General features: G+C 40.8%; 2 protein-coding genes across 7 annotated transcripts; one reads left to right on the forward strand and one right to left on the reverse strand.

Annotated features, from left to right (window-relative positions):
- Window positions 1-724: 724 nt before the first annotated feature.
- On the reverse strand, window positions 725-2,955 carry LOC146666369 (uncharacterized). The gene is made up of 2 exons (XM_085414364.1): window positions 2,720-2,955; window positions 725-2,511 (listed from the first exon to the last, which is right to left on the reverse strand). Exon 2 carries the CDS (start codon window positions 2,203-2,205, stop codon window positions 874-876), a length of 1,332 nt encoding a protein of 443 aa, XP_085270490.1. The 5' UTR covers window positions 2,206-2,511; window positions 2,720-2,955; the 3' UTR covers window positions 725-873.
- Window positions 2,956-6,396: 3,441 nt separating this feature from the next.
- LOC146666370 (uncharacterized) lies at window positions 6,397-24,816 on the forward strand. 6 transcript variants are annotated; one of them, XM_085414365.1, is made up of 27 exons: window positions 6,397-6,513; window positions 7,273-7,466; window positions 7,560-8,202; window positions 8,342-8,445; window positions 8,842-8,907; window positions 9,499-9,654; window positions 10,019-10,152; window positions 12,393-12,487; window positions 12,580-12,634; window positions 13,007-13,141; window positions 14,870-15,157; window positions 15,336-15,399; window positions 15,487-15,658; window positions 15,759-15,871; window positions 16,526-16,910; window positions 17,075-17,209; window positions 18,776-18,812; window positions 18,907-19,020; window positions 19,119-21,949; window positions 22,175-22,229; window positions 22,348-22,501; window positions 22,592-22,730; window positions 22,828-22,861; window positions 22,955-23,056; window positions 23,170-23,395; window positions 23,485-23,794; window positions 23,889-24,816. In XM_085414365.1, exons 2-27 carry the CDS (start codon window positions 7,279-7,281, stop codon window positions 23,985-23,987), a joined length of 6,834 nt encoding a protein of 2,277 aa, XP_085270491.1. In that variant the 5' UTR covers window positions 6,397-6,513; window positions 7,273-7,278; the 3' UTR covers window positions 23,988-24,816. The 6 variants fall into 6 exon arrangements, with proteins under 6 accessions (XP_085270491.1, XP_085270493.1, XP_085270494.1 ...); XM_085414367.1 differs by having other exon boundaries at window positions 23,892-24,816; XM_085414368.1 differs by having other exon boundaries at window positions 14,870-15,115.
- The last annotated feature ends 471 nt before the right edge of the window (window positions 24,817-25,287 follow it).

Consider the following 25,287-nt stretch of genomic DNA (forward strand, 5'->3'; position numbering starts at 1 on the left):
GTAAGTCCTGCACAGAAAGACAGGGGGACACATCAGCAACCTTAGCATTTCTCCTGAGAGTGAGGGGCTTGTCGGAGGGATTCACCACTTTAACAGGGACCCAACCATCCCCAAACAAGGAAGTGACAACTCGCCCCACTAGGATCTGTGCAGGTTTGGATCGAGACTGAGTGGGTTCAATAATGACAGCACTTCCCACCGCTGAGGCATCAGGAGCAGGCAGCTTAGCCCACACTAAATGTTCAGACAAGGGCTGCAAGGTGATGCGTTTCTTAAGCTTTGCAGTGCCGAAACTTGGAGGCATTGCTCTGCCACCACAGTCATCAGAATAGGACAGCAAAGTTGCCAAATGAGGGAAAGCATCATCCTGGGTACCAACAGTCATTTTTAACTGTGAAATAAGCCACTTTATCGCATTGCTGCCCAGAATCATGTCATCAGCCTGGCCCGGAACCACCAGAACAGGAATCACCACCTTAAAGCCATATATTGACACTGTAAGATCATACATAGCAGAAGGCGTAACGAGGTGACCCCCACAACCAACAATGACAGCGTCTTCAGCTGAACGTCTCTCAATATCAGGTATCGATTGTGAAAGTTTCTCATCAACTGTCTCACTTATGGTGCACGCCATAGAGCCACTGTCCACTAATGCTTTAAGAACTTGTCCACCACTAGTAGTCACTGCAGAGTAGAATAAACTATCAGTGTTTGAGAGCCTATGCAAGCCCTGTGCAATCAGTGTTTTATTTGGCGGGACAATGCCACTGTAAGTAGAATACAAAGTGTCATAATCATTAATATCAGTCACATCCAAGATGGGAGGCTTACTTGCTGGATCTGCGCTGTCCTCCCCTCCACGCAGATCGTTCAGTTTCCCTGATGACCACTGGAAGGAGTACACTTGCCCTCTGGGCAGTTACGTCTCGAATGACCAGGTAGGTGACACATGAAGCACAATCTGTTTTCCCGACAGTGCGTGAGTGTGGAGTGGGAGCTATCTCTGCAGATGGAACATGGTGTGTCATCTAAGCCCGGTATTCTCGGCAGTCGGGCACTCTGTCGCCTGGCATTAGCTCGAGCATAGCCTGGGCCTTGAAGCAGCACCTTCTCTAGCATGCTGATCAACCTCTCAATAGCAGAGCCATCCTGACTCACAGCTGGCCTCTGCTCATGGTCAGCCAAACAAGGAGTACCATTTGTGCTAACCTCTGCCTTATTCACATAGACACAGTTACCCGTCTGTGGAGGAGACTGGAACCCCTTACCCAGGTGATACTCATCCAGTACCTCCTGAACTTCATGAGCTGACCATTTATCACATGTTTTGGTTCTAAAAATAAGAGCCAAGTCTCTGCAGGGGCAGTGTCTGATGAACATGCGTGCAACCTCCACACCAGAGTTCTCAAAAGATTTCCCCTGCTCCTTAAGACAGTTGCCAACAACATCAGCAGCCTTGTTCAGCCTCAGCCAGTACTCATATGGATCCTCTCGGTCCTTCGGCAGGGTGGAATAAAAGTCAGCCAGGGGCACAGACGAGCACTGGGTGGAACTAAAATGTTTGTGCAGAAGTCTGTAGATAGCTTGTGGATTATGCTGGACATCAATTCCACCATTCCTCACACCAAATTTCACAACATCTTTTGCCCTGCCTCTCAGATGCATCAAAATCTCCTCAGCTTGGTTTTCTGGAAGAATGGCACTCTTCTTTATGTAACTCTGCATGGCTTCCTGCCACTCATCAACAGACAATGAGTCCGAACTCTCCCCCCGAAACACAGGTGGGTCTTTAACCTGTCGTGGAGCCACCAGCTGGACTTGAGAGAGATCTAGTGAGCGGCTGGAGGGGAGATCTGTTGTTTCATGCGCCACCTCAGGACATGTATATGTAGCAGATGCAGGGCTCGAAGTGTGTGGCGTAGTCAGGTGTGACAGAATGCTATCAGCCAGGCATTGCCCAATTTGCTGCACAATGTCGCTCATTTGGTCGACTAGACTCACATCAGTTATTGGGGGGTCTGAGGTAGATGACTTAGTGCACTGTACTGACTGCGACTCAGCCACCAGCTCACAAGAACTATCTGCTGCTCTATGCCCCACCCGACAGTCACCCAGTGAAAAAGGAACAGTTGTGAACCCTCTGCCCCTACCCACAACAAGGGGAGTCACATTTGGGGTGTCATCAGAGTCACTTAGATCCATATCTAGCAGAATATTAATAGAGCTAAGGTGGACTTAATACAATATGGCAATATACAAAGCCAATATAAAAGTATGTCCAACAGTCCCCAAAGTTTGATTCCGTTACCCAACAGACTAAACAATAAGGAAGCTGATGCTCCACGATGATGCTGCGACGAGAGGACACCAGCCCGATTCAGCAGCGTCACGAACGAGTCACGGCACCAATGTGACCTCTGTGTAGTGTCTTCTCTGGTCTGCATTCACAACAAAAAGGCAATGGTTAGAATGCTCTCTTTTTAATGTCGTGGGCAATCAGCACAAAATCTCGCAGGAATCCTCCATTATTCTGAGGATTACATTTCCACTTGCAGTGTGATCGTATAGTGGTAAATTTATACAACCAAAGTAGAAAAACTTCAACACCATTAACATTGCATGTTAAATTTCCCAAATGAAAGGAATATAGAAATATATTTTAAAGCTGTACATGAAACAATGTAAATTCTCTAAACAGTGTGGCACAGTCACATACCTGCATTCACAACAAAAAGGCAATGGTTAGAATGCTCTCTTTTTAATGTCGTGGGCAATCAGCACAAAATCTAAACGGGAAAGCAACAACAGAGTTAGCTAACTATGCTCCCATTTTGTTTCCTCTCCTCCCAATAAAGAAATCTCACATAAACGTGCACTCAGTTCAACATAAAGACTGGAGAAATGACCCGCAACAAATGATGTATAAACAACAAAAATAATCGGGTCAGACTGTATTACTTTAACAGCCAGCGATATGATTTTTCCTCCCCACGACATTTGCGCATTCCTTACCTCGCAGAAATCCTCCATTATTCTGAGGATTACCCAGAATCCCTTGCCCTTTGTGAATATTGCAGGGTCACTTTTTCGACAGTAGGTGGCGCCAATGTCCCATTTAGCGGGATTTAACTTCAACTCTATTTAACTATGTTACACATGCAAAGCAAAAAATAAATAAAAATTGCTTGTACTCATGCTGCCCCGACGTCATGCCAGCACATATTGTGAATGGCATAGGCACCGATCGGTTTTCTATCGCCCATTTGCTGGGAGTAAGGGCGCCCTCCGTTTGCGAGGTGCGCCTGCTGCTTGCGGCACAAGGAGGAGAGGGCGGGGCGGCGGGGGATTCTCTCGCTGGCTGGAGCAGCGTCTAATAACCCACCCCCAAAATAAAATAGAATAAAAACAAACCAACAAACACGAAAACACCAGACATCATTATACAGACTTATAATTTGCACCTATGTTTTTTCGAAATTCTATACGTGAAAAGTGAGCGCGAGAGCCCTAGGTGCGCCTGCTCGCTGCTGATGTCAAAGTAAACTTTATTGTAATCTCCGCTACATACAGTCCAGTATACAGAGAGACGAGACGACGAGGCTCCAGTTACAGCAGTGCAAGTAAACAAACAATATATGTAAGAAAATAAATATACACTTTAGGACCAGGGGTAAAGGGATCAATAACGATTTAAAGTCTCACACACAACACATCGAGAGGGGGCTGCTTCCAAATAGAGCACATTTCATTCATAATGCTGTAAATCCAAGCCCATTATGTATTCATGATTTGAATACTGGGTTATGTGAAATCCCAGAAATAAACTCTAGACAAAGTGAATCTGTGAACTAAGGTGTAGGTCTATTAGGTTATGTTGTGGTGATCCTCGAGTTGGGGGATGGGTGTTCATACTGGAATGCAAAATTAAAACCAAGATGGACAAGAACAGTTCAAAGCCATCAGGTGCTCAGTTTACAAAAAAAGAGAAAAGAAGAGGAGGAGAAACGAAAGATACAGGACATTGGATAATGGCAGGTCATCCTGAAACAATCCGAATCAGAATACTTTATTATTCCCTAAGGAAATTATGTGGGTTACAGTTGCTCCAAGAAGAATTGGTAAAAATAGTAACAGTAACAGACTACTCCAAACTCCAAACAATACATTATGTTACAGATTTTAATATTAATTAGTCATTGTCAGTTGTTGATTTGTCCTGTTCTCATTGTATGACGAATTATGATGGCTGTTTGTTAGCCGTTTGCATACTATGCATACTCTCTCTCTCTTCATATGTGTGTGTGTATGGGGGGGGGGAGTGTTCGCCCAGGGCGACAAACAGGCCAGGACCGCCACTCGATGTATGGTTTGGACACAGTGGTACTAAAAAAAAAGGCGACAGAGCTGAAGATCTAAAGATTTTCACTGGGAGTGACATGAGTGGACACTAGGGCTGCCACAAACGATTATTTTGATAGTCGACTAGTCACCGATTATTTTTGCGATTAGTCGACTAGTCAGATCATGCATCCATTGAACGTAAAACGTACAGCTTATTGCACCAGCATGCATCTGCTCTTATATAACTATCATTAGCTTACAGCTTTAAGTGTTTAAGGTATGTGCTAACTAAAAATAAAGACAAGATGATAGTTTATTAAATTTTAATGAAGTTTGCAGATTGTTTTGGTGGAGTTTAATAAACGCAGCCGTCTGCTCCTTGCAATCTAAAATATAACAGGACACCGGAGTATATTCTCGAGCATCTCACACTTCTGATAATCAGTTGTCTGCTTAACCTTTATTCAGCTGTGTAAAAACTATAACTTTAATCTCAGCCAAACTGATTTACTCAGGAACAAATAAAATACTGAAAAAAGCCAAACAATAACATTTTTAAGTTATCTAAGTGACTTATATATCATGTTTAACCTGAGTAGCGAACTACAGCGGTGGGTTTGAAAATGATTTGCCGGGAGTCCGGTGTTCTCACCGGCTCTAGTGAGCCTGTAACCCCGGCTAGCTAACGAGCTAGTGGGTAACAGACATCTCCGAAAACGTCGGAGCGCTTTTGAAAATATGTGGTGTCTTGATAAACTGAGCAGATATTTGAGGTTTACACAGCTACATTCTCGTCTGAAAATATGTTAAACGTCTATTTTGTGACCCAGAAAGAATAATAAGAGTAATATTAAAACTAACTAGCTGCCGCCATTGTTGGAAACTGAGCAGGGCGCTATGAATTCTGGGACAGTTTCTTCTTCCTCGTTTAACGGCAGCTGGCATCCTTGTACATGCAGTGCTGCCATCTTCTGTTTCAGTCCGTTATTACACTCTTAAATCTTACTACTTAGTCCTGCGTCTTTTGGGATCTTACAAAGCTTCAAACGACTGTCGACTATTAAATTAGTCGTCGACGATTTTGATAGTCGACGTAATCGTGACTAGTTGACTAATCGTGGCAGCCCTAGTGGACACCATTAGAAAGGAGAACATCAGAGGGACAGCTTAGGTTGAGCTGTTTAAGAGACAAGATTGAAGTGGTTTGGACATGTGTAGAGGAGGAATAACAAGAGATGTTGAATATGGAGCTAGCAGTCAGGAGGAAAAGAGGAAGAACAAAGAGAAGATTGATGAATGCAGTGAAGGGGGACACGCAGAAGGTTAGTGTGGCAGAAGAGGATGCTAGGGAAAGGTGGAGGTGGATAATCTGTCATAATCGGAGTCACCAAAAGAAGATCTTTCTGAAAACAGTGAGCTAAATCAGATTAATTAGAGGAAACTGAATGAGAATCAATATATTTTTGATATAAGGATTAATTCTTTTGACAGAAATTGCTGGGCACGGTGTATGAGGTCCTGTTTACCTAAACCAAACAGATAAATCCTACACAGATTTAAAGTCAGTCATGGGGCTGACCAGTTATTATCCTATCGGTTTAATCAGTTTATAGTAATGGGTAGCGCTAAACCAGTTAATAGTTATAGTTATATAATAGTTAGTACTCTGGAATCTTGGTTTCTTTTTTTAAAGACTACATTTACATGTAAACATAACCTGATAAACCACCATAAAAAATCAAATATTTCCGTGCTACTTAAATATGTATATTAGTTTGTTTCTCAAAGAAATTAAAAGAAATGGGTTATTTTCAGGAGATAAAACATGGTGGAGGGAAGGCAGGCACAATTTAAAATCACATATTTTCTTATACTTACATTTCATACAGACATATTTTATACTTTACACTAAAGCTTTTTTACTTTTTCTTTGTTGTTGTTGTTATTACTATTATTAGTAAAGCGCAGACAGGATTGCTTACAGAGATCGCGGTCTTACCTCATCCAACTCTTTGAACCCAACTACATTTCCCATAACCCCCTTCACTCAGGAAAATATTACGTCACTAAAACATGGCGGATTAACGTGTGCTTTGGGTCCGCTACTTACCACTTCTCGTCGGTAAATGAAGGCTTATTTCTTCCACAAAACGACATATTCTTAGTCAGGTACGTTAATACAAGTAAAGTAAAAGATGTGGACGCGATAAAAATATCAGTGAAGCGGTCTTAGCTTCAAAACGTCATGAAAAGGGCGACCCAACGCATGCAGAGCGTCACGCTTAAACCTGTTTTTACCCGAGTTTGAGTCCAGCTTGTGCACTTTCCCAGTCTTTCTCCACCATTAAGATTGCATTTTGCGTAATTTTCACTGGTTTAAATTGTGTTTGTTGGCTTATTCCACGTCTGGCGGTGTTTCCGAGTGATTTTAAAGCGTTTGCCATCAAACTTAACGGCCTCTCGACTGTCGACGTCACCAGCCCTGTAAACAAAGTAGCTGAGTTTTGCATTTTTAAGTAAAAGAAGAGATCATTTAAATACTTTTTGTGCAGGCGAAGTTTATTACTTTGTAGGCGAAATATGCCTAAGCTGCAGTAGAGTAAGCTGCTTTTTGTCAACACTGAGACGAAGCAAATGCATATTAGTGTCGAACTCCATCCATGGAGAGATGTTTATGTGTTCATTTCTATTTAGCAAATAATTTCTTGAAAAGCTATATGTAAAGACGAGATTTGGTGCAGAAAAAGATCCCCACCTGTGACTGCTGTTCTGTAAGGGCATCTTTTCTTGGTTGATTTCCAGAGCACCTTTACAATACCTGAATACATTTTGATGGCGTATTAGGGCGTTAGATGGAGTTTAGCAGTATTTCATTTGCAGATTGATGTCATGGCTATTTGTTCAGTACTGATGCAGCTTTGCTTTCAGGTCAAAATGTTCCGTCGGTCAAGATTTAGTGTGCGTCCCAATGTAAGTACAGCAGGGCGATCAGCACCTCCGGAAGCAACTCCAGCAAATCAGGAGGCCAGTGAGGCCCAGAGGGAGGTTGGGGACAGCAACAATGCTAGTGCTCTGACGGATAAGTCCGACATTACCCTGTCAGAAAAAGCTGCAGCTTCAGTGTGAGTTTAAAGTAAAGTGTCTTTGAATTATTTTAGAAGCCTTAAGACTATTTGTTATGTTTGACAACAATAATTTTTCTTACTACCGTTTAGGGATGGCAGTGAGCAAAATGTGGATGGTACCAGCTCTTCAGTGGCTGTCCAAAGAAGGAAACGATTTTCTGTTAAGCCTAAAGTGGCCCCTGGCCGCCCCTCTGCTCTCTCTCGGACACCAAAGTCTCCCATCAAAGCAGTCTCTCAAACATCTGTTGATTGCTCTGGTGCGGGCCTTGACAAGGCAAAAGCATCCAGTCAAACGGGAACAACAGCAACTCCGAAGGGACTCCAGTCTCCAAGGCGACGCAGGCCTTCAGAAGACGGCAAGCTGCCTAAAATTCAACCTAAACCCACCTCCATTTCTTTGGACGCTTCAGAATCTTCAGCTGTTTCCTCAGCTGTACAGTCAGTAGAACAAACCCATCTTCCAGCAGACAGTAGCAAACAATCAGAGAACATTTCAGACAGACAAGTTAAGGAAGCTCCTCCCAGACCACCAGATAGACCCTCCATACCAGACAAAGAATCTACTGAACTATCGGAGAAAGCCAAAACACTTGCATCATCAAAGACTGTGCCTTCACTGACACCATCGGCACTCTCCCTGAGTAGACTTCTAAATGACCCATCAGACGTACAAAGGCTTGTGAAGGCTCAGAAGCTCAGAGATTTGCTCAGAGAGGAGAGACGCAAAGAAAAAGTGAGTCCTTGTCATTAACTAAGCATTTTTAGCCATCTTTTCACAGGTGTCTGAGTTAAATAATGTATTCATCAGATATAAACTGTTAGCTTTATCATGATTTGTTAACTGAAAGGTGTGATGTCATTTGATTCTGCAGAAACTTAAGAAAGCTAAGGCTGTTTCGAAGGTATTTAATTTAGATCCTGCCAAAATGACCATGCGGGACCTTATCCATTATCTTCCAACGTCTAACCCAATGATGTGAGTATCTTGCAAAGTTGTGAAATTCATGTAATTATGTGATGTTAAAGTATGGGGGAGGCCATTGTTCAGGAGGCAGGCAGGAGGCACGTTGTCTACTATTCAGAAGGTTGGTGGTTTGATGCTCGACTGCTCCGTTGTGCACGCTAAAGTATCCTTGACAAGCAGCTACAAGTTGCTTCCGATGTGTTCATCGGTGTTAATGTTAGGTAGAAAGCACTTAGATGCAAAAATGTGCTTTTATGAATGTGTGTGTAAATGGGTGAATGAGATATGTTGCATAAAGTACGCTCCTGTAGAACAGTCCAGTCCATGCACCATATATTTCACTTATGATGTTTTATATTGACGAACACTGATTTTACTTGAGAAAACTGAATTTTGAAATTCTTCCAGATCTGGTGTAGAAGAATTGACCCAAGAGAATGAGACTGTGCTCCCACCTTCACCAGGAAGAGAAGCGTATGTTTGTCCTGTTCTTTAAATCATGTTTTTTTTAAATGGTTTGTCTATGTTAAGCCTGTAATTCAAATGGAAATTACTTCAATGTTTGACATGCTTTTTTTGTCACATTTTCTTATAATATTTAAGTTTAAAAAGTTATGTTTTTTTTAATGCTGCAGAAGGACACACATGAACCATGTTCTCACTGTGTGCAATTGCTGATCATCTGTTGTTCCTCAAAGAAAGAGTCATAAACACAGTTTTTCATCACAAAAAGTATTATGAAAAAAAATATGAATGAAACAAAACAAAGTTGAACACTAGAATTGAGTTTGTCCCAGCCAAACATTATTCTTTTAACGTGTTAATTCAGTCTGTTTGAATCACTGAAAAGTGACTGCACATCTGATACAACAGAGAACTTGGTTTAAGTGTTTTAACTTTTTGGCGTACTTAAATGTGGAGGCAGCAGTGCATTTTAAACAGTTTGTCTTTCAAAAGCTGTGGCTTGCTGCACGTTTCAGAATGTGTAGAAAGTTTGTATACCAGTTGCTTATAATAAATTGATTTTTCTTTATTTTCTTTCTTCTTCTTTTTTAATGTTTGAAGGTCTCCAGAGCAGGCACAGGAACCTGAAATCCCCCCTAATACCATGGGCAACACAGAGGAAGAAGCAGAGGAGGCAGAGGAAGAGCAGGAAGAAGCACTTATGGTTCCTCAAGTCAAAGTTGCAGAAGATGGCTCACTGATTATTGACGAAGAGAGGTTAGTAGAGATTTGTAGACCATTTGATCTGTATCCCCAGGCAGGGATAGCTCATTAGGTAAAGTGGTCGCGCCATGATTGGAAGGTCGGTGGTTCGAATCCACTGAACTGTTACTCTGAGGTACCCCTGAGCAAAGTACCGTTGTGATGGATTGGTGGCTGCTCACTGCTTCACTGAGTCAATGGGTTAAATGCAGAGAGTAATCGGCCTACAGGGGATTAATAAAGTATGCATTATTATTATTATTATTATTTTATTATTATTTTGCCCCATCCATATAAAATAATTGCTTTCCTATTGTGATATTGTAGAACGTTCAAACCATTTATAGGCTTTTTAAAACCCTTTCATCTTATCTCTCAGCTTAACTGTGGAAGTCCAGCGAGCCAAAGGGCCAAACCCAGCAGAGAATCGAGACCCCATCTTTGAACGAGGCTCCACTACAACTTACTCAAGTTTCAGGAAACTTAACCATGCAAAACGCTGGACCAGCGAAGGTGAGACAGCCACAATATTAAAGGAACCTTATGCAAAGCAGCACTGGCTTTGCAGAGCAAAAGCACGAGACATTGGAAACAAATACGTGAGTTGTGTGTAGAGCTGGGCGATAGAACGATAACAATAATAATAATGGATACTTTATTGATAACGATATGTATCGCGATATAACTTTTTCTCGATAGAAAAATTCAACTATCGTGATAGACCTCGCCGCTCTTGTCCTCTTTAAAAAAAAAAAAAGGTCAGCCAATCCAAATTAAGTAGCGCAGAGCCGAACCAATCACAGCTGCAGCGTCACGTCACGTGACTTGTTACGTACAGCACAAGTGCCAAGCCGCACATGTGTATTTGTTTGGGAAGCAGCCAGCCACCGTACCGCCCGGGTAATGGAGGAAATGAGTGTGCCGACTAGAAAAATCAACCGAGCGTGACCGAAGGTTACCGAAGAGAAAACAGATGATGGTTCCAATGCCAGAGAGATTGTCGAACGGAAGAGCCATAGAAGTTCCGTAGTGTGAAGGTATTTCGGCTATTTCAAGTCTGACAAAAAACAGAGTAGTGTGCACTGTAAATTGTGCCGAAAGCAACTCTGGAAATACAATAAACTGGTGCATGCGCTACGTCCACACGTACCCGGGTATTTTTGAAAACGCAGATTTTTCTATGCGTTTGTACCTTTCGTCCACACGTAAACGGCGTTTTTGGTCACTGAAAACGAAGATTTTTAAAAACTCGTAAACTTGCATTTACGTGTGGACTAGAAAAACGGAGAAAACGCAGCGTCAAAGGTGTGCGCATTTTTTGACGTCACACTGTGCGCCACGTTATTGTTTCGGTGAAATGAATTTCTACAATACTGTTAATTCTACTCTCTGCAGTGTTTAAATGCTTACATATACACACAGTTACTGTCCCTCCAAACATACGACTCTGTTCTGCTTCTATGCCCCAGCTTTGTTTACTTTTTCCCACCGAGGCTTCTAGACTTCTGATTGGCCAACATTTCTGCACGGTTAGGAATCTAGCGCCACCTGCTGCTTTGGAATGTTCATAGCAGCGTTTTCCTTCATTTCTCCCTTTATGTGTGGACGGGATTATTTTTTAAAACGAAAACGGAAAATCTCCGTTTTCAAAAATACCCGTGTACGTGTGGACGTAGCCTCAGTCTCTGACTGGAAGCGCTAATTCGTCATTCGGCTTTTGTCAGACTAAAGTAACTGTTAAAACTGTTTGAAAAGCTAAGCTATACAACAAGGAGAGATTGAGAATTTCCTTTTAGTTCTCAGTTTATTTGATATTGACAAAAGTTAGTCAGTTTTGTCTGTTCTTCTGTAAAACAAACTAAGATTTATTTTTAGAATTAATATTTTGTTTCTAAGTGGAATCGACAATTTAGTAGTCTGTTTCGTTTGTTCTATTTTGAAACTTAAACGCTTTAGCGGCTGCCTTTTGTGTAGTTTGCAATATTTGCCTTTATTTATCTGAAAAAGTCTCATGTTCCTTAAGTACATCTACCCTGTTGAACTTATTATGGGAAATAAATATTTAAATAAAAACAAGCTGCTGATTATTTCACATTTTACTTGTGAGCAACAGCACATTTAAATCTTACAAATATAGTTATTTGGCTTATATCGTGATAGATATCGTTATCGCCTGAAATGAAAAAAACATATCGTGATATGAAAAAATCTTATATCGCCCAGCTCTAGTTGTGTGATGGGTCTTGTTTCCCCGTCCCACGGATACTTTATCAGATTGGGATCTGAGGAGTTCTTAGGTTGGATCAATTCCTTGTGTTCTTTTTTATTTTCCTTGAGTCCTGCTTGAGCAGTTTTTGTTGTGTTGCAGGCAGCATTGTTCTTCTGAGGAGGCTATTGCTGTCAGGGACTGTTGCAACATAGATACTGTATATAATTTGGTGATTAGCAAAGTCCTTTTTTGAAGCCTTTACCTATTGCAGGTAAAGGCTTGTCTGCACTGACTCGTCTTTTCAGGTCCTGAAGCCATCTTTTATATACAGTCCGCAGTAATAGTTAAGAGTGTGGCATGTGTCTAATTGAATGCAGAAAATTATAACCACACAGTCGATGCTGTGCACTTCACATGTGAATGGTTATAATACAGTGGCTTATCAGGTAAGATAAGCCACATATATGGTAACATATTAAGTGTTTTTATTATTTTGTTTTGATGCCTTTTTTGTGACTTTTCTTCTTAAATTTGTTTTCATCAGAGACAGACATGTTCTTCCTGGCAGTTAGCATGGTGGGGACAGATTTTTCTATGATTTGCCAACTGTTTCCACACAGAGCTCGATCAGAGATAAAGGTCAGCGATAAATACAAGTATGCATGGTAAGAAAAAAGAGTTTAAAGTTGAACTAAATACACAGAACTGCAATTTTGAATTTGATCTTTCAGAACAAATTCAAGAAAGAAGAACGAGAGAATGTTTGGAGGATTGACAAAGCTATCAGTAAGTATTTAGTAATAATCTTCAAATGTAATTATTCACGTATGTCATTTAAAGGTTATATTTAATTGAAAATGGTAAAAAGACAATATATCAAATTTCAAAAAAAGAACGAATATAATATTAATTAGTAACATAACTAGAGAGAGAGGAGATTATGCAGCATAGTGGGAAATACACACGCGCACAAAGTTCTGTGTTTTTGTTTAGTTAATTATAGAATCCCAAGTGTTCACAGTATTGTATGTTTTTCCCTTTTTTCCCTTCACATTTTACACAGTTGCCAAACGTTTTGGAATCAAAATAACCGAATGATTAACGTTCTGTGTGTACATTCTTAAATTTAATTTAAGTTGGCTGATGATTGTTTTGTAGGAGAGAGGCGCAAACTGGACATAGAGTACTTCTCTAAGCTGTTAGAAAAGATTTTGGAATATCAGAGAAGTAAGAAGAAACTGAGATCAGTGGCTGAGAAGAAATCGTCCCAAAAGGGCAAGAGAAAGACAAAAGGTAAGATACAGTGGGGCAAAAAAGTATTTAGTCAGCCACCGATTGTGCAAGTTCCCCCACTTAAAATGATGACAGAGGTCAGTAATTTGCACCAGAGGTACACTTCAACTGTGAGAGACAGAATGTGAAAAAAAAATCCATGAATCCACATGGTAGGATTTGTAAAGAATTTATTCGTAAATCAGGGTGGAAAATAAGTATTTGGTCAATAACAAAAATACAACTCAATACTTTGTAACATAACCTTTGTTGGCAATAACAGAGGTCAAACGTTTACTATAGGTCTTTACCAGGTTTGCACACACAGTAGCTGGTATTTTGGCCCATTCCTCCATGCAGATCTTCTCGAGAGCAGTGATGTTTTGGGGCTGTCGCCGAGCAACACGGACTTTCAACTCCCGCCACAGATTTTCTATGGGGTTGAGGTCTGGAGACTGGCTAGGCCACTCCAGGACTTTCAAATGCTTCTTACGGAGCCACTCCTTTGTTGCCCGGGCGGTGTGTTTTGGATCATTGTCATGTTGGAAGACCCAGCCTCGTTTCATCTTCAAAGTTCTCACTGATGGAAGGAGGTTTTGGCTCAAAATCTCACGATACACGGCCCCATTCATTCTGTCCTTAACACGGATCAGTCGTCCTGTCCCCTTGGCAGAAAAACAGCCCCATAGCATGATGTTTCCACCCCCATGCTTCACAGTAGGTATGGTGTTCTTGGGATGCAACTCAGTATTCTTCTTCCTCCAAACACGACGAGTTGAGTTTATACCAAAAAGTTCTACTTTGGTTTCATCTGACCACATGACATTCTCCCAATCCTCTGCTGTATCATCCATGTGCTCTCTGGCAAACTTCAGACGGGCCTGGACATGCACTGGCTTCAGCAGCGGAACACGTCTGGCACTGCGGGATTTGATTCCCTGCCGTTGTAGTGTGTTACTGATGGTGACCTTTGTTACTTTGGTCCCAGCTCTCTGCAGGTCATTCACCAGGTCCCCCCGTGTGGTTCTGGGATCTTTGCTCACCGTTCTCATGATCATTTTGACCCCACGGGATGAGATCTTGCGTGGAGCCCCAGATCGAGGGAGATTATCAGTGGTCTTGTATGTCTTCCATTTTCTGATGATTGCTCCCACAGTTGATTTTTTCACACCAAGCTGCTTGCCTATTGTAGATTCACTCTTCCCAGTCTGGTGCAGGTCTACAATACTTTTCCTGGTGTCCTTCGAAAGCTCTTTGGTCTTGGCCATGGCGAAGTTTGGAGTCTGACTGTTTGAGGCTGTGGACAGGTGTCTTTTATACAGATGATGAGTTCAAATAGGTGCCATTCATACAGGTAACGAGTGGGGGACAGAAAAGCTTCTTACAGAAGACGTTACAGGTCTGTGAGAGCCAGAGATTTTCCTTGTTTGAGGTGACCAAATACTTATTTTCCACCCTAATTTACGAATAAATTCTTTACAAATCCTACCATGTGAATTCATGGATTTTTTTTTCACATTCGGTCTCTCACAGTTGAAGTGTACCTCTGGTGCAAATTACTGACCTCTGTCATCATTTTAAGTGGGGGAACTTGCACAATCGGTGGCTGACTAAATACTTTTTTGCCCCACTGTACGTCAACGTGATTTCTTTTCTCGTGTGATCATTGTAGGCTGTATGTGAATATTTGGGAATTCTCCTTTAGCTTTTCCCAATTCAAAAGTCTATGTGCTCTTATTCCTTCTACAGCCAAAAAATCGGGAAGGAAACTGAGTGATGTGGAGGAGGAAGATGAGGAGGATGAGGATGGGAAAGAGACCCTGGGGTTGGAAGAGGAGGAAGAGGAAGGGGAGAAAGAGAATGAGGATCTCTGTAATGATGGAGAAATTCCTGTTTCTGACGCTAAGACAAAAAGAGGCAAAAGAAAGAACAGACAAGTTGCTCTGGATGAGGAACCAAATGACAAGAGAACCAAACGAGTGAGCACTGAGCAAGGTACAGGGACTGTGAGCGGTTTTGTTGTTACAAAACATGTAGGTATGTGGTGATTTCGTGGTAGCTACCTTTTGTCTAACTGTTTGTTTGTTTTTTTAAATATTTCCTGAAAATTAAGGGTAATAACTTCCCCCCCCCCCAAATCAGTACTCGTTTCCCCATGTTTTCTTGGCTTTTGTTAAAGTGCCACGCCATTTTTATTTTGCTTTTAAATTCTCAGATGAGGACGGCGTATGCGAAGATCCTGAGGCAGAGCTTCCTGACAACCACAAAGACTCAGACACGTAATGACACTAAAATCATATTGCTGTGAATATTATTTTTTTTGTACATATCTCTGCGATTAAAATCAGTTTCTTTCAAATGTTTAGGTCAGAGAAAACTCAAAATGCAAATACAGCTAAGGACACTGCAATCAAGCCAGCTAAACTCTCACGAGGCAGAGCATCAAAACCACTACTGCCTTTAGGCCGCAAATGGAGTAAAAAGCCTTCACCTTGTACAACAGCTAAAAGTACTTCATTGGATGAAGAAGATGAGAGTGTAAGTGGTTGAACTTGTAATAAGGTTATTTCACTTTCTGTTTATAAGCCTTGAAACCTTTTTATGAATACTGGCTTTGCTTTACTGAAACTTACTGTAGGTAAATAAAGATGCATCATCTTTAAGCCAAGCCAGCAGGGAGCCAGTCGGTGATGATATTTCCTCAGAAGGGGAGGAGGAGGATGCCATAGTTAAACCTCCAAGACCTACCAGGTACATGAATGTAATTTACTGAAAAACTCCCATTCTGACCGTGTATCCACTGTATCCAGCGCTTAACAAATTTGTTAGACCACCTTTCATAAAAATAAGAAAACACAAATATTTTAGAAATCTCTCATAAACTTTTTTAAAACTAAAAATTAAATATTTGTTCAGCATATTTGTCCAGGAGTGAAGGATTTCAAACTGAATTCATGTTTGTATTCCCAGATTTCAGCCGGCACACTAGACTTTTTTTGAGAAATTAGCAATTAATCAAAACAGTTAATCAATTAATTCAATCAAACAAATGTTTCTGTTCACAAAGCAAGCAAATAGCTGTAATTTGACATCTTAATAAAAAAATAATAATGTGCTTTACTATTTTTTTTCAGCATTTTTGTAAAGATGGTAAATTTGAAAATTGATGAATTACAATAAAAATTATTCCTTGGCATTTAAAAAATGACTTTGATTAAAGAGTTTAGACATACTGATGGATTCACCATTACAGAAACATATGAAAATGTTTTTTGTAATTATCAATACTGTTAATACAGGGTTTCTTGTCATCTAACATTGTCTGGTGGGCTGATAGATTTAAGAACAATATTCCTATTGATCATGAATAAAGTGTTTTTATTAGTGTTTCATTTTGTTTTGTAGATGTGGTAGAGTGCCTAAACCCATCAAGCCCTTGACTTATCCAGCCAAAGATGAAGTACACTCCTCTGCATCTGAAACTACACCAGCCTCAGCAGCTGGGTCCACTGCATCTGCTGCTAAACCAAAATCCCAACAGGCAGCCAAGAAGAGAATCCTACCACAGCATGATTTGGCCCCAAAATCCAAAAAGTGTAAACTTGTCACTCTCACAGCTTCTCAGACAGAATTTAGTGACGAGGACAGTCATCAATGGCAGGATGAAGAAGTGGAGGAGGTGGAACTCGCAGGTAGCCCCAGTAAAGACAGCAGTGCACCTGCGTTTGTGCCTGCCGGCCTGCACACTCCTCGTCCTGAGATTAAAGAAGTGGATGAGACAATTGCTGAGGTATGATAAACATTTTCTCCATCACATGCCTCACTAAAACACCAATCATTCTTTTTATTTTGAAATAATTCCCATGACAAACATTTTTATGTTTTGCTTTACTTTTTATTTGCGCATGGTTTTACATTCCAATCTTCCTCTGACTCCTCCTATGCCACCTGTAGCTTGATATCTTGGCCACTATGCCTGATGTTTTGGGCATTTCCCAAGATGCACTTTGCCCCGATTCTGCTTGTGAGCAGGCACAACATGAGACAGGGTCAGCTGAACCATGTGAACATCAGTTGGACCTGTTGATTGTAAGTGACCTATGCTTAAGAAGTAGTACCAAGTTAATTAAATCATTAACCCCAATAACAGATCTGGGGTTAATGATTATCATTCCAGAGCACTAATCTTGAAAACACAATTTTATCTATTATTAAAGGCTCAAAACTGAGTAAGTTCAACCTTTTATTTTTTTCTGCAGTGTCTTTCCATTTTTGTTTTGAATACATGTATTCAGTATGTGGTTGAATTACTTACACAGCAATCAGGCAAAACATTATGGCCACAGACAGGTGAAATAAATAACATTCATTATCTCATCATTGCACCTGTTACTGGGTGGGTTAGTGAACATTTTGTCCTCAAAGTAAAAAAAAAATTGAGGGCAAAATGTAAAAAGATTTGAGTTTGACAAGACTCTTTTGGGACTTTCTCGGTCTGCAGTATTAGTCAATGAAGGAAGAATGGTGAACCAGCGATAGGGTCCTGATAGGCTCACTGCTGCATGTGGGGAACGTGCATCAGTGAGCCTTGGCCACCAATGACCAAGGCTGGCTTGTGTGGTCCGATCCAACAGATGAGCTAGAGTATCTCATATCAACAAGTTAATGCTGGTTCTAATTGAAAGGTGTCAGAACAAACAGTGCATCACAGTGTATGGAGGTGCATACCACAGACAAGCCAGGGTTCACATACTGACCCCTGTCCTTCACCGAAAGTGCCACTTGAGCATCAGAACTAGACCATTGATAGAAGAAGGTGGCCTGGTCCAAATAATCACATTTTTTTTAATGTCACGTGGTTGGGTGCATTTGCGCCTCTTACTTAGGGAACACCAGGATGTGCTATGGGGGGAAGGCAAGCCGCCAGTGGCAGTGTGATGTTTTGAGCAATACTCTGCTGGGAAACCTTGCGTCCTGCCAACCATATGGATGTCACTTTGTCATGCACCACCTCCCTAAGCACTGTTTCAGACCACCTTCATTTGGCCTCATTTGGAATGATAATGCGCCCCGCCACAAAACTAAAATGGTTCAGGAATGGTTCAAGGAGCACAACAAGGAGTTTGAGGTGTTGACTGACTCCCAGATTCCCCAGACTGCAGTCCAATTAAGCAGCTGTGGAATGTACTGGACAAACAAGTCTGATCCATGGACAGCCCAAATTTGCAACTTATAGGACTTAAAAGTTGCTAATATCTTGGTGCCAGATACCACAGTACAGCTAGAGACGTTCTATTGGAGTCCAAGCCTCGACAGACCAGGGCTGTTTTAGCAGCAAAAGCAGGATTAACACAATATTAGGCCTGTGGTTATAATGTTATGCCTGATCGATGAAAATTATAACATGCATAAATAACAATGTGGTTTGTAGTAAACCAGTTCAGTGATCAATAAGATTAGAAAGGTGCCTAAAATGTCATCTTTATTTGCTATACAGTCAACTGTAGATGTACATATCTGTACAGATGTGTACAGATGTAGAAAAGATATTGTAAATGAAGCAGTGTACTGTACTTCATGTTTTTGTAAAACAGCTTTTGTGAATAGAAAGGAGAGCTTTTGGTGTTATTTATGATATGTGTGTTTGCTTTGCAGGATGTTATAGAATTTATTTCTTCAGAACATGCAGAAGGTATGTTGAAGATGTTTTATGATTATTTGCTTATGAATTTTATATATAGTTTTAGATTTAAAGTTCATATTTTTTGTTTGTCTTTTTATTTCAGTATCTGAAGATCAGAGCTACAACGAGGCTGCTCAAACCCTGCTGACCATCGGAAACCTGAGTCACGTCTCTCAGTCGGAACAGAATCAAGTAGACATACGAGATCATGTAACAGGTTAGAAAGACAGAAAAGAGTCCTTATAATGGACAGTTTCATTTGTTGTTAGACTGAGCAACAGTCAATGTAAAATGTGCCATTATATTTAACTGCAGGGACGGCATCAGCTGATGTGAATGAAACCACCCACCTAGAAAAAGGGCTTGTTTCCGATGCTGCTGTACAGGAAGAAAGTGCCACTCCTTCCGTGTCTGCATTTGATCATGATGTCACACAGACATCGGCGACTGTGGCCACTGTGGAACAACAAGTTAGCAAAACAGTCAGTGATGAAATGGCAGTTAAAACCAGTGATGAGCCACATCCAGAGAGTTCAAACAAAAATACTCTACAAACTAAGAGAGGTCACTTTTCCAAAATAAAACCTAAACCTAACCTTAGCCGAGTCTCCAGGACTGTACAATCCAAATCCCAACCAGATATATCTGCAGCAAGGACAGCTGAAGAAAGCCACAGAGAATCTGCTAACATTAAAGACTGTTCTCCAGCATTGCTAAAAGCTGACATTTCCTCTACTGAAGTTAAACTAACAGCAAAGCCATCTGAGAGTCAACCAGATATTGTTGGGGTTGAATCAGTTGCAGAAATCCAGTTCCAGAGTCACAGCTTTTCTGAATCTACATTTGAACCACATAGGGATCAGGCCACGAGAGAGACAAAGTCATTATCTGAGGCCACAGATGAAAAACTTGCTTCCCATGTTGAACCTTTTGAGACTGGTTTTAAGGATCCGCCAAACTCTGACTCACTCATCACAGAGGTTGAAGAGGAGTTATGTTCAATTGTGTCCCCAGCCAAGGAGAGCAGTGATAAACCTACGGGTGAAACACACGCAGGAGAATTATCTGTCACTGAAAAAGGAGAAAGTGAAGTCTCAAATACTTGCCAATCTAGAAGGAGTCGATTACCAAAATTCAAACCCAAGCCAAATCTGCTACAGACATCAAGAACTGCAAGATCTAAATCCCAAACCACAAAGCAGCCTGAAGAGAGAGACCCCATCCCAACGCAAGACCCCAAATCTCGCAAACAATCAAGATGCTTAACCACAGAGGATGAACAACCACGATCATCATGCTCTGCTTCTCCTGAAAAACATGTAGAAAGTGTAGATACTCTTTTACCAACAACCACAGATGGTAGACCGGACTTAGGTGCAGTAATAACGGATTGCGGTCCCTCACAATGCCAGAACTTGGAATCTGAGTTTGATCTCAAAGGGAATCAAGTCACTAATGACACAAAGTCGTCATCTGAGCCCACAGAGGAAAAAGTTCAGTCCTGTGTTGAAACAGCCAAGAGTGTTTTCAATAATTCAGCAACATCAGACTTGGCGATCTCAAAAGTTGAACAGGAGCCATGCATAGAATCAGAACCAGGTCAAGAGAGCGCCGAGAAACCTCCTTCATGTGTTTCACATCCAGAAGATTTACCTGTCAGGCAAAAAGAAGTGAACAAAGACACAACTCCTTCACCATCTAGAAGGAGTCGAATGCAAAAGGTCAAACCTAAACCAAATTTAGCACAGTCCTCAAGAATTTCAAGGTTTAAACCTCAAACTGTAAAATCGGTTTTAGAGAAGGACTTAAGCCCAACTTCAAACATGAGATCACCTGAAAAAACAACAGCAAAGGTGGAACCACAACTAGTATGCACCCTGTCCTCCGAAAAACTGAGTGAAAACGCTGACCCTGCTTCAGTTTTAAAACCATCAATAAATATAGTTTCTACACCTACACTCTCGGAGGAGCTATCAACAAATGAGGAGTCTAGTTTAACAAATGTTAGACTAGACTTGGGTGCAGCAACTTCAGATCAGAGTGCCTCAGAAAACGTGAACCTCTCTGCATCACAATTTGAACCCAGCAGGGATCAGGTCAGCAGCGAGACAAAGTCAGCATCTGATCCAGAAAAAAATATGCCTTGTATTACCACATCTGTGAGTAGTTGTAAAAATGTGGTAGCACCTGACTCAGCAGTCACAGTCTCACAAGCTGGGGAAGCAGGTGATGCAGAATCAGCCTCACCCCAAGAGAGCAGCGTCCACCAGGCTGTTCTTGTTGCACCTGTTCAAGAGTCACCGCTTAATCAAGAAAAGAGTGAAGCTGCTTCTCAGTTGAGGAGTCGTCGATTGCAAAAAATCAAACCCAAACCAAACCTGCCACAAACACCAAGAACTATGCAGTCAAACTTGCAATCCACAAAAGACCCTGTTATACACACGCAGGTTGTGGAAAAACCCTGTAGCCAGACTTGTGTGTCTGAATCAAGTGACTACAGAATGAAAGATGCAGAAGCCCAGCCATCTTGCAGTCCTACCTCTCCAGAAAAATCAAATGAATTTAAAAGTCCTGATGCTTATTCAGTTTCTGAACCATCACTGGAATCTGGCTCTTCTAATAAATGCCGAGAGGAAATATCTTCATCAGAGAGGGAAAAGACAGATGCTGTATGTGGCCCAATGTCAAGCGCAGTGAGCTTGGAACAAAATATCCCACAAAGATTGCGGCGGTTTCCCAAGGTCAAACCGAAACCCAATTTGGGATCATCCTCTAGAATTACACAGACAAAACTACAGCCAGCTGATATCAGTAAATCTGCAGAACATGTTGATACAATCTCAAATATAGCACCAGCACAAGACCCTGGGGACAATAATGATGCACAGAAATCTGTGAAATTGCCAGAGAAAAACCTAACATCAGGACATTGTTCAATAAATGTAGAAGTCTGTTCAGTAACATCTCAACCTGTAGACTCGGAGAAAGCACTGGGCACCTTAGACAGTAAGGATCCCCATCCAAATGATCCCAGCTCTCCTCTTGGATGTTTGGCACAAGTTAATGAACAACAAAGTGAACATGACCATCATTCAAGTAATTCTGAAGTCCCTCTGGTTCCTGTGAACCAAGTGTCTTCTACCCAGGTAAGCTCAATAATGACTCTGTTTTGTCTGGTCTTTAATCCTTTTACAAGCTTTGCAATCAAATCTGTTAATGTTGTGTCAAGACTTGCTAATTAATACAAGTTAATATTATATATCCAATTCTAACAGGGGTAGTTAGAGGTATTCTCCGGTAGTCAGTAGTTTTAAAGTGAAAAAGTCTCTCTTGAGTTTCCTTAAATGTTTCTCTAATTCTCCTAATCCTAGAATACATCAACATTAAGTACAAACGACATCCAAAGTTTTCCAATATTTCAAGAGAGTAAGTCAATCATATATTATGTTCCAGTCATATCACTTAAGTTTTGTGTAAACTTTATATAATGTTCTTCTTGATTTGATTATTTATTTATTGGTTTTTTTCTTTTTTTAAATTTCAGTGCTGCCAGAGAAGGTGCCTTCAGATCCCGACGAACCATTTTTCATCCTCTCTCTGACTGAGATCCCGCTGTCCTCATCAGGGGAGGTGGTGAACAGTGCAACTGAGAACCCCTCTTGTCTTTCTGTAGCAGAGTCATCAATACCTCAACCAAGGTTTGTCTGCTTTTAATCAATTAGCTGTGTGAGCAAGCATGTAGTCTGTTTAGTTTGGTGTCTAATTCTGTGCCTTTCTTCATCCTTTAGTGGTGTTTCTGGAGAGAGTGTGGCAGCGGCAGGAGAGGGGTCTCTGTCTAATGTCCCCATGCCCATGTTCAAAGAGATAAAGAGTGTGACAGGCCTCATCAGTGTGGAAGAGACTGTGCTGAACCCATCTACACTGATTGTAAGTAAAGCTCTAAAGAAGAACTGTTGGCAGTCAGAATGTGATTTTTTTTATTTTTTTAAATCTTTTTCACATGCTGTGTTTTTCCATCCATCAGGATCATAACATTCAGAAAACAGTGGATCCACAGGGTAGAGTGACTGCATTATTCTGTCACTTTCAAGCTACTGATTGTCATGCTGATTCATGCTGTGTAACTTTAATTTTGTGCTTTAATTGAGCAGAACATACTACAGACAATCCACCAAAGTTTCCAGATGCCGTGGACAATAATGAGCCCGAAGCAGCACTTAACAAGCAGAGACAAACAAGTATTGGAAGAAGAGGTATGCAGAGGATAAATACATACTCACCAAATGCACTTTAAAAAATGTGTGAACATTTTTCTAATGTGAACATTAAATGTTGCTTTTTCACCCTGTATGAATCTTTCAACCAGCCAAACTGCAAGTTAAACCTAATGCAGCGAGGAGAAAACAAACCAGCAAGACCAAGTCAATGAAAGCAGCGGAGTCAGCGCCTACCCAAACAAACACCACCCAGGAGCCAAAAGCCAGTGATGCTGTCATGGAAGCACAAAGGGGAAGCTGCAGCCGTGATGAGGAGATTGTGACAGATGGAACTACCAGCAGCTTAGAAGCTCAAACTTCACAGAGGCGTGTGAGGTGGGTGAAGAACGGTTTCATTTTGAAAAAATTCACATTGGCTTCTATCAATTATTGAGAAACGTTTAATTTTTCCTAATATCTAACAGAAAACCCAAAGGCTCTCTTTCCTCGCTTTCTGTAACAAAGAAAACCAGCCTTCCACAAAATCTTCCACCTAGCAAACCAGTTTCCAAGCGATCTAAGCTTAAAACGCCACTGACTGAAGGACAACAGTCTTTGCTAGAGCCTGTAGCCTCCACATCACATGATGTCCCTTCCACACAAAGCTTGACACAGACACTAAAAGAAACCCGTCCAGCATCGATTACACTGCTAACACAAACAGCAGTGAACATCAGAGAGACCTGTGATCAAAGTCCCAGGAGCCCAGATCCTAGCACTTCACAGTGCACAGAGGTAAGAAAGCTACAGGTGGATTGAAGCTGTTTTTCCATTCAGTGTAATTCATACACGCTCACATGGAGATGTGCTCTGTTTTGTTCCTTCTTAGCAGGATGACTGTGTGGACAGCTGTGCTCTTGAAGAGGAGCCCACCAGTGTGTCTCAGTACTTCTTAACCAACATTTTCACAGAAGTGGATGAGGGGTAAAAGCCACCTACGTAGTTGGATTAAGAAGTGGAATTTGTTGGCTTTTCAAATTTTTATTTCTGTAAATAATAATTTATAACTGAAAAGTTGTTGTTGTTGTTTTTGCTTTTAGTTTTAATTCTTTCTTCACCATACTGATGAATGCAGTTTCACATTTGCAAACATTTACTAGAGTATCAGTTTGTTGAAACAACATTTTAAACCTCCGTTAGTTTAAATATTAAAGCACTGTACAAATGGATAACAACATTTGTGACTCATAGTTTGACTGAAGTGGTGGCAGCTTTTGCTGAATTTTTCATAAAAAATACTTCAAACCTCAGATGTCTTACCTATTTTTTTTTCTTCCTTTTGATACAACTGTGAATTTGTAAATACTGTACATGGTAGCAACTTCTTTTTTTTATATATATATATTTTTTGTCCGTTCTTGATTAATTTTCAGATGACTTTGACCTCAGGAAGAAAAACACAGTTCGGTAGATTAAGACCATGTACAGTTGTACATTTCAGTGTAAAGCCTTTTTTAATGTCTCTTCTGTGTACTTTAGAAATGTAACATATGTGGAAAATAAAGACAGAAATTCTGTTTAAAAAAAAAAAAAGGAACCCATTCAAAACAGAATAATCAAACTATCAAAGAGTTTCTGCTGTATGTTAATATGTTTATATATAGTGTTGAAATAGTGACTGTACCACACAGTTATGCACCGTTTGACTTCTTGTTTCATAAAAACACATTGTGTTTTCTACCCTAAGGGTTACATTGGCTCACTGAAAGTGAAAGATGTAATTCTGTAAGATCTGAATAAAAAGTATTACACCTAGATTTGTCTTGTCTTAATGTACATGCATGCTAGTTTGCTGTTGAAAATGGGTTTACAGCCTGCTGATGAAACAAAAAAGCAAATGATAACAAAGATGCTTAAGAATGAGTTAGGACCTAACTGTAAGCTAACATGTTGAGCATCACTTCCCTTACAACTGCTGATCCAGGCACCTTGTACTAACTAGATAATGACAAGTTGCTAAACCCAAGTAATCATAATTTGTGGCATTAAAACTGCTAATCATGTATTATATGTTACCCCAACATGTGCTGCTGATTAGTTCTCATTACTCAAGTACCACTTCACCATTACTTACCAGTTCTTTGTAAATTTTAACAAGAGTGAAGCCCTGCACACTACTTCAGGATCACCTCATTGCTATGCAGTAATTCTCCCTAGTTTGCCACAAAGGTAGCCGAAAATGTGTTTAATTGACAAGCCCTGGTTTATTTTGAGTGTCGCCATTAATT

This window comes from Rhamphochromis longiceps, linkage group LG7, assembly GCF_057381845.1.
Source record: "Rhamphochromis longiceps isolate RC_006_pf linkage group LG7, R_longiceps_female_GT1.1, whole genome shotgun sequence".
Classification (NCBI taxonomy): Eukaryota; Metazoa; Chordata; class Actinopteri; order Cichliformes; family Cichlidae; genus Rhamphochromis; species Rhamphochromis longiceps.

Coding starts and splice junctions, on each gene's coding strand:
- LOC146666369 (XM_085414364.1), bottom strand. CDS start 2,205: ATGGATCTAAGTGACTCTGATGACACCCCAAATGTGACTCCCCTTGTT.
- LOC146666370 (XM_085414365.1), top strand. CDS start 7,279: ATGTTCCGTCGGTCAAGATTTAGTGTGCGTCCCAATGTAAGTACAGCA. Junction 9,655..10,018: donor CTGATTATTGACGAAGAGAG/GTTAGTAGAGAT, acceptor CTTATCTCTCAG/CTTAACTGTGGAAGTCCAGC. Junction 16,911..17,074: donor TGGATGAGACAATTGCTGAG/GTATGATAAACA, acceptor TGCCACCTGTAG/CTTGATATCTTGGCCACTAT.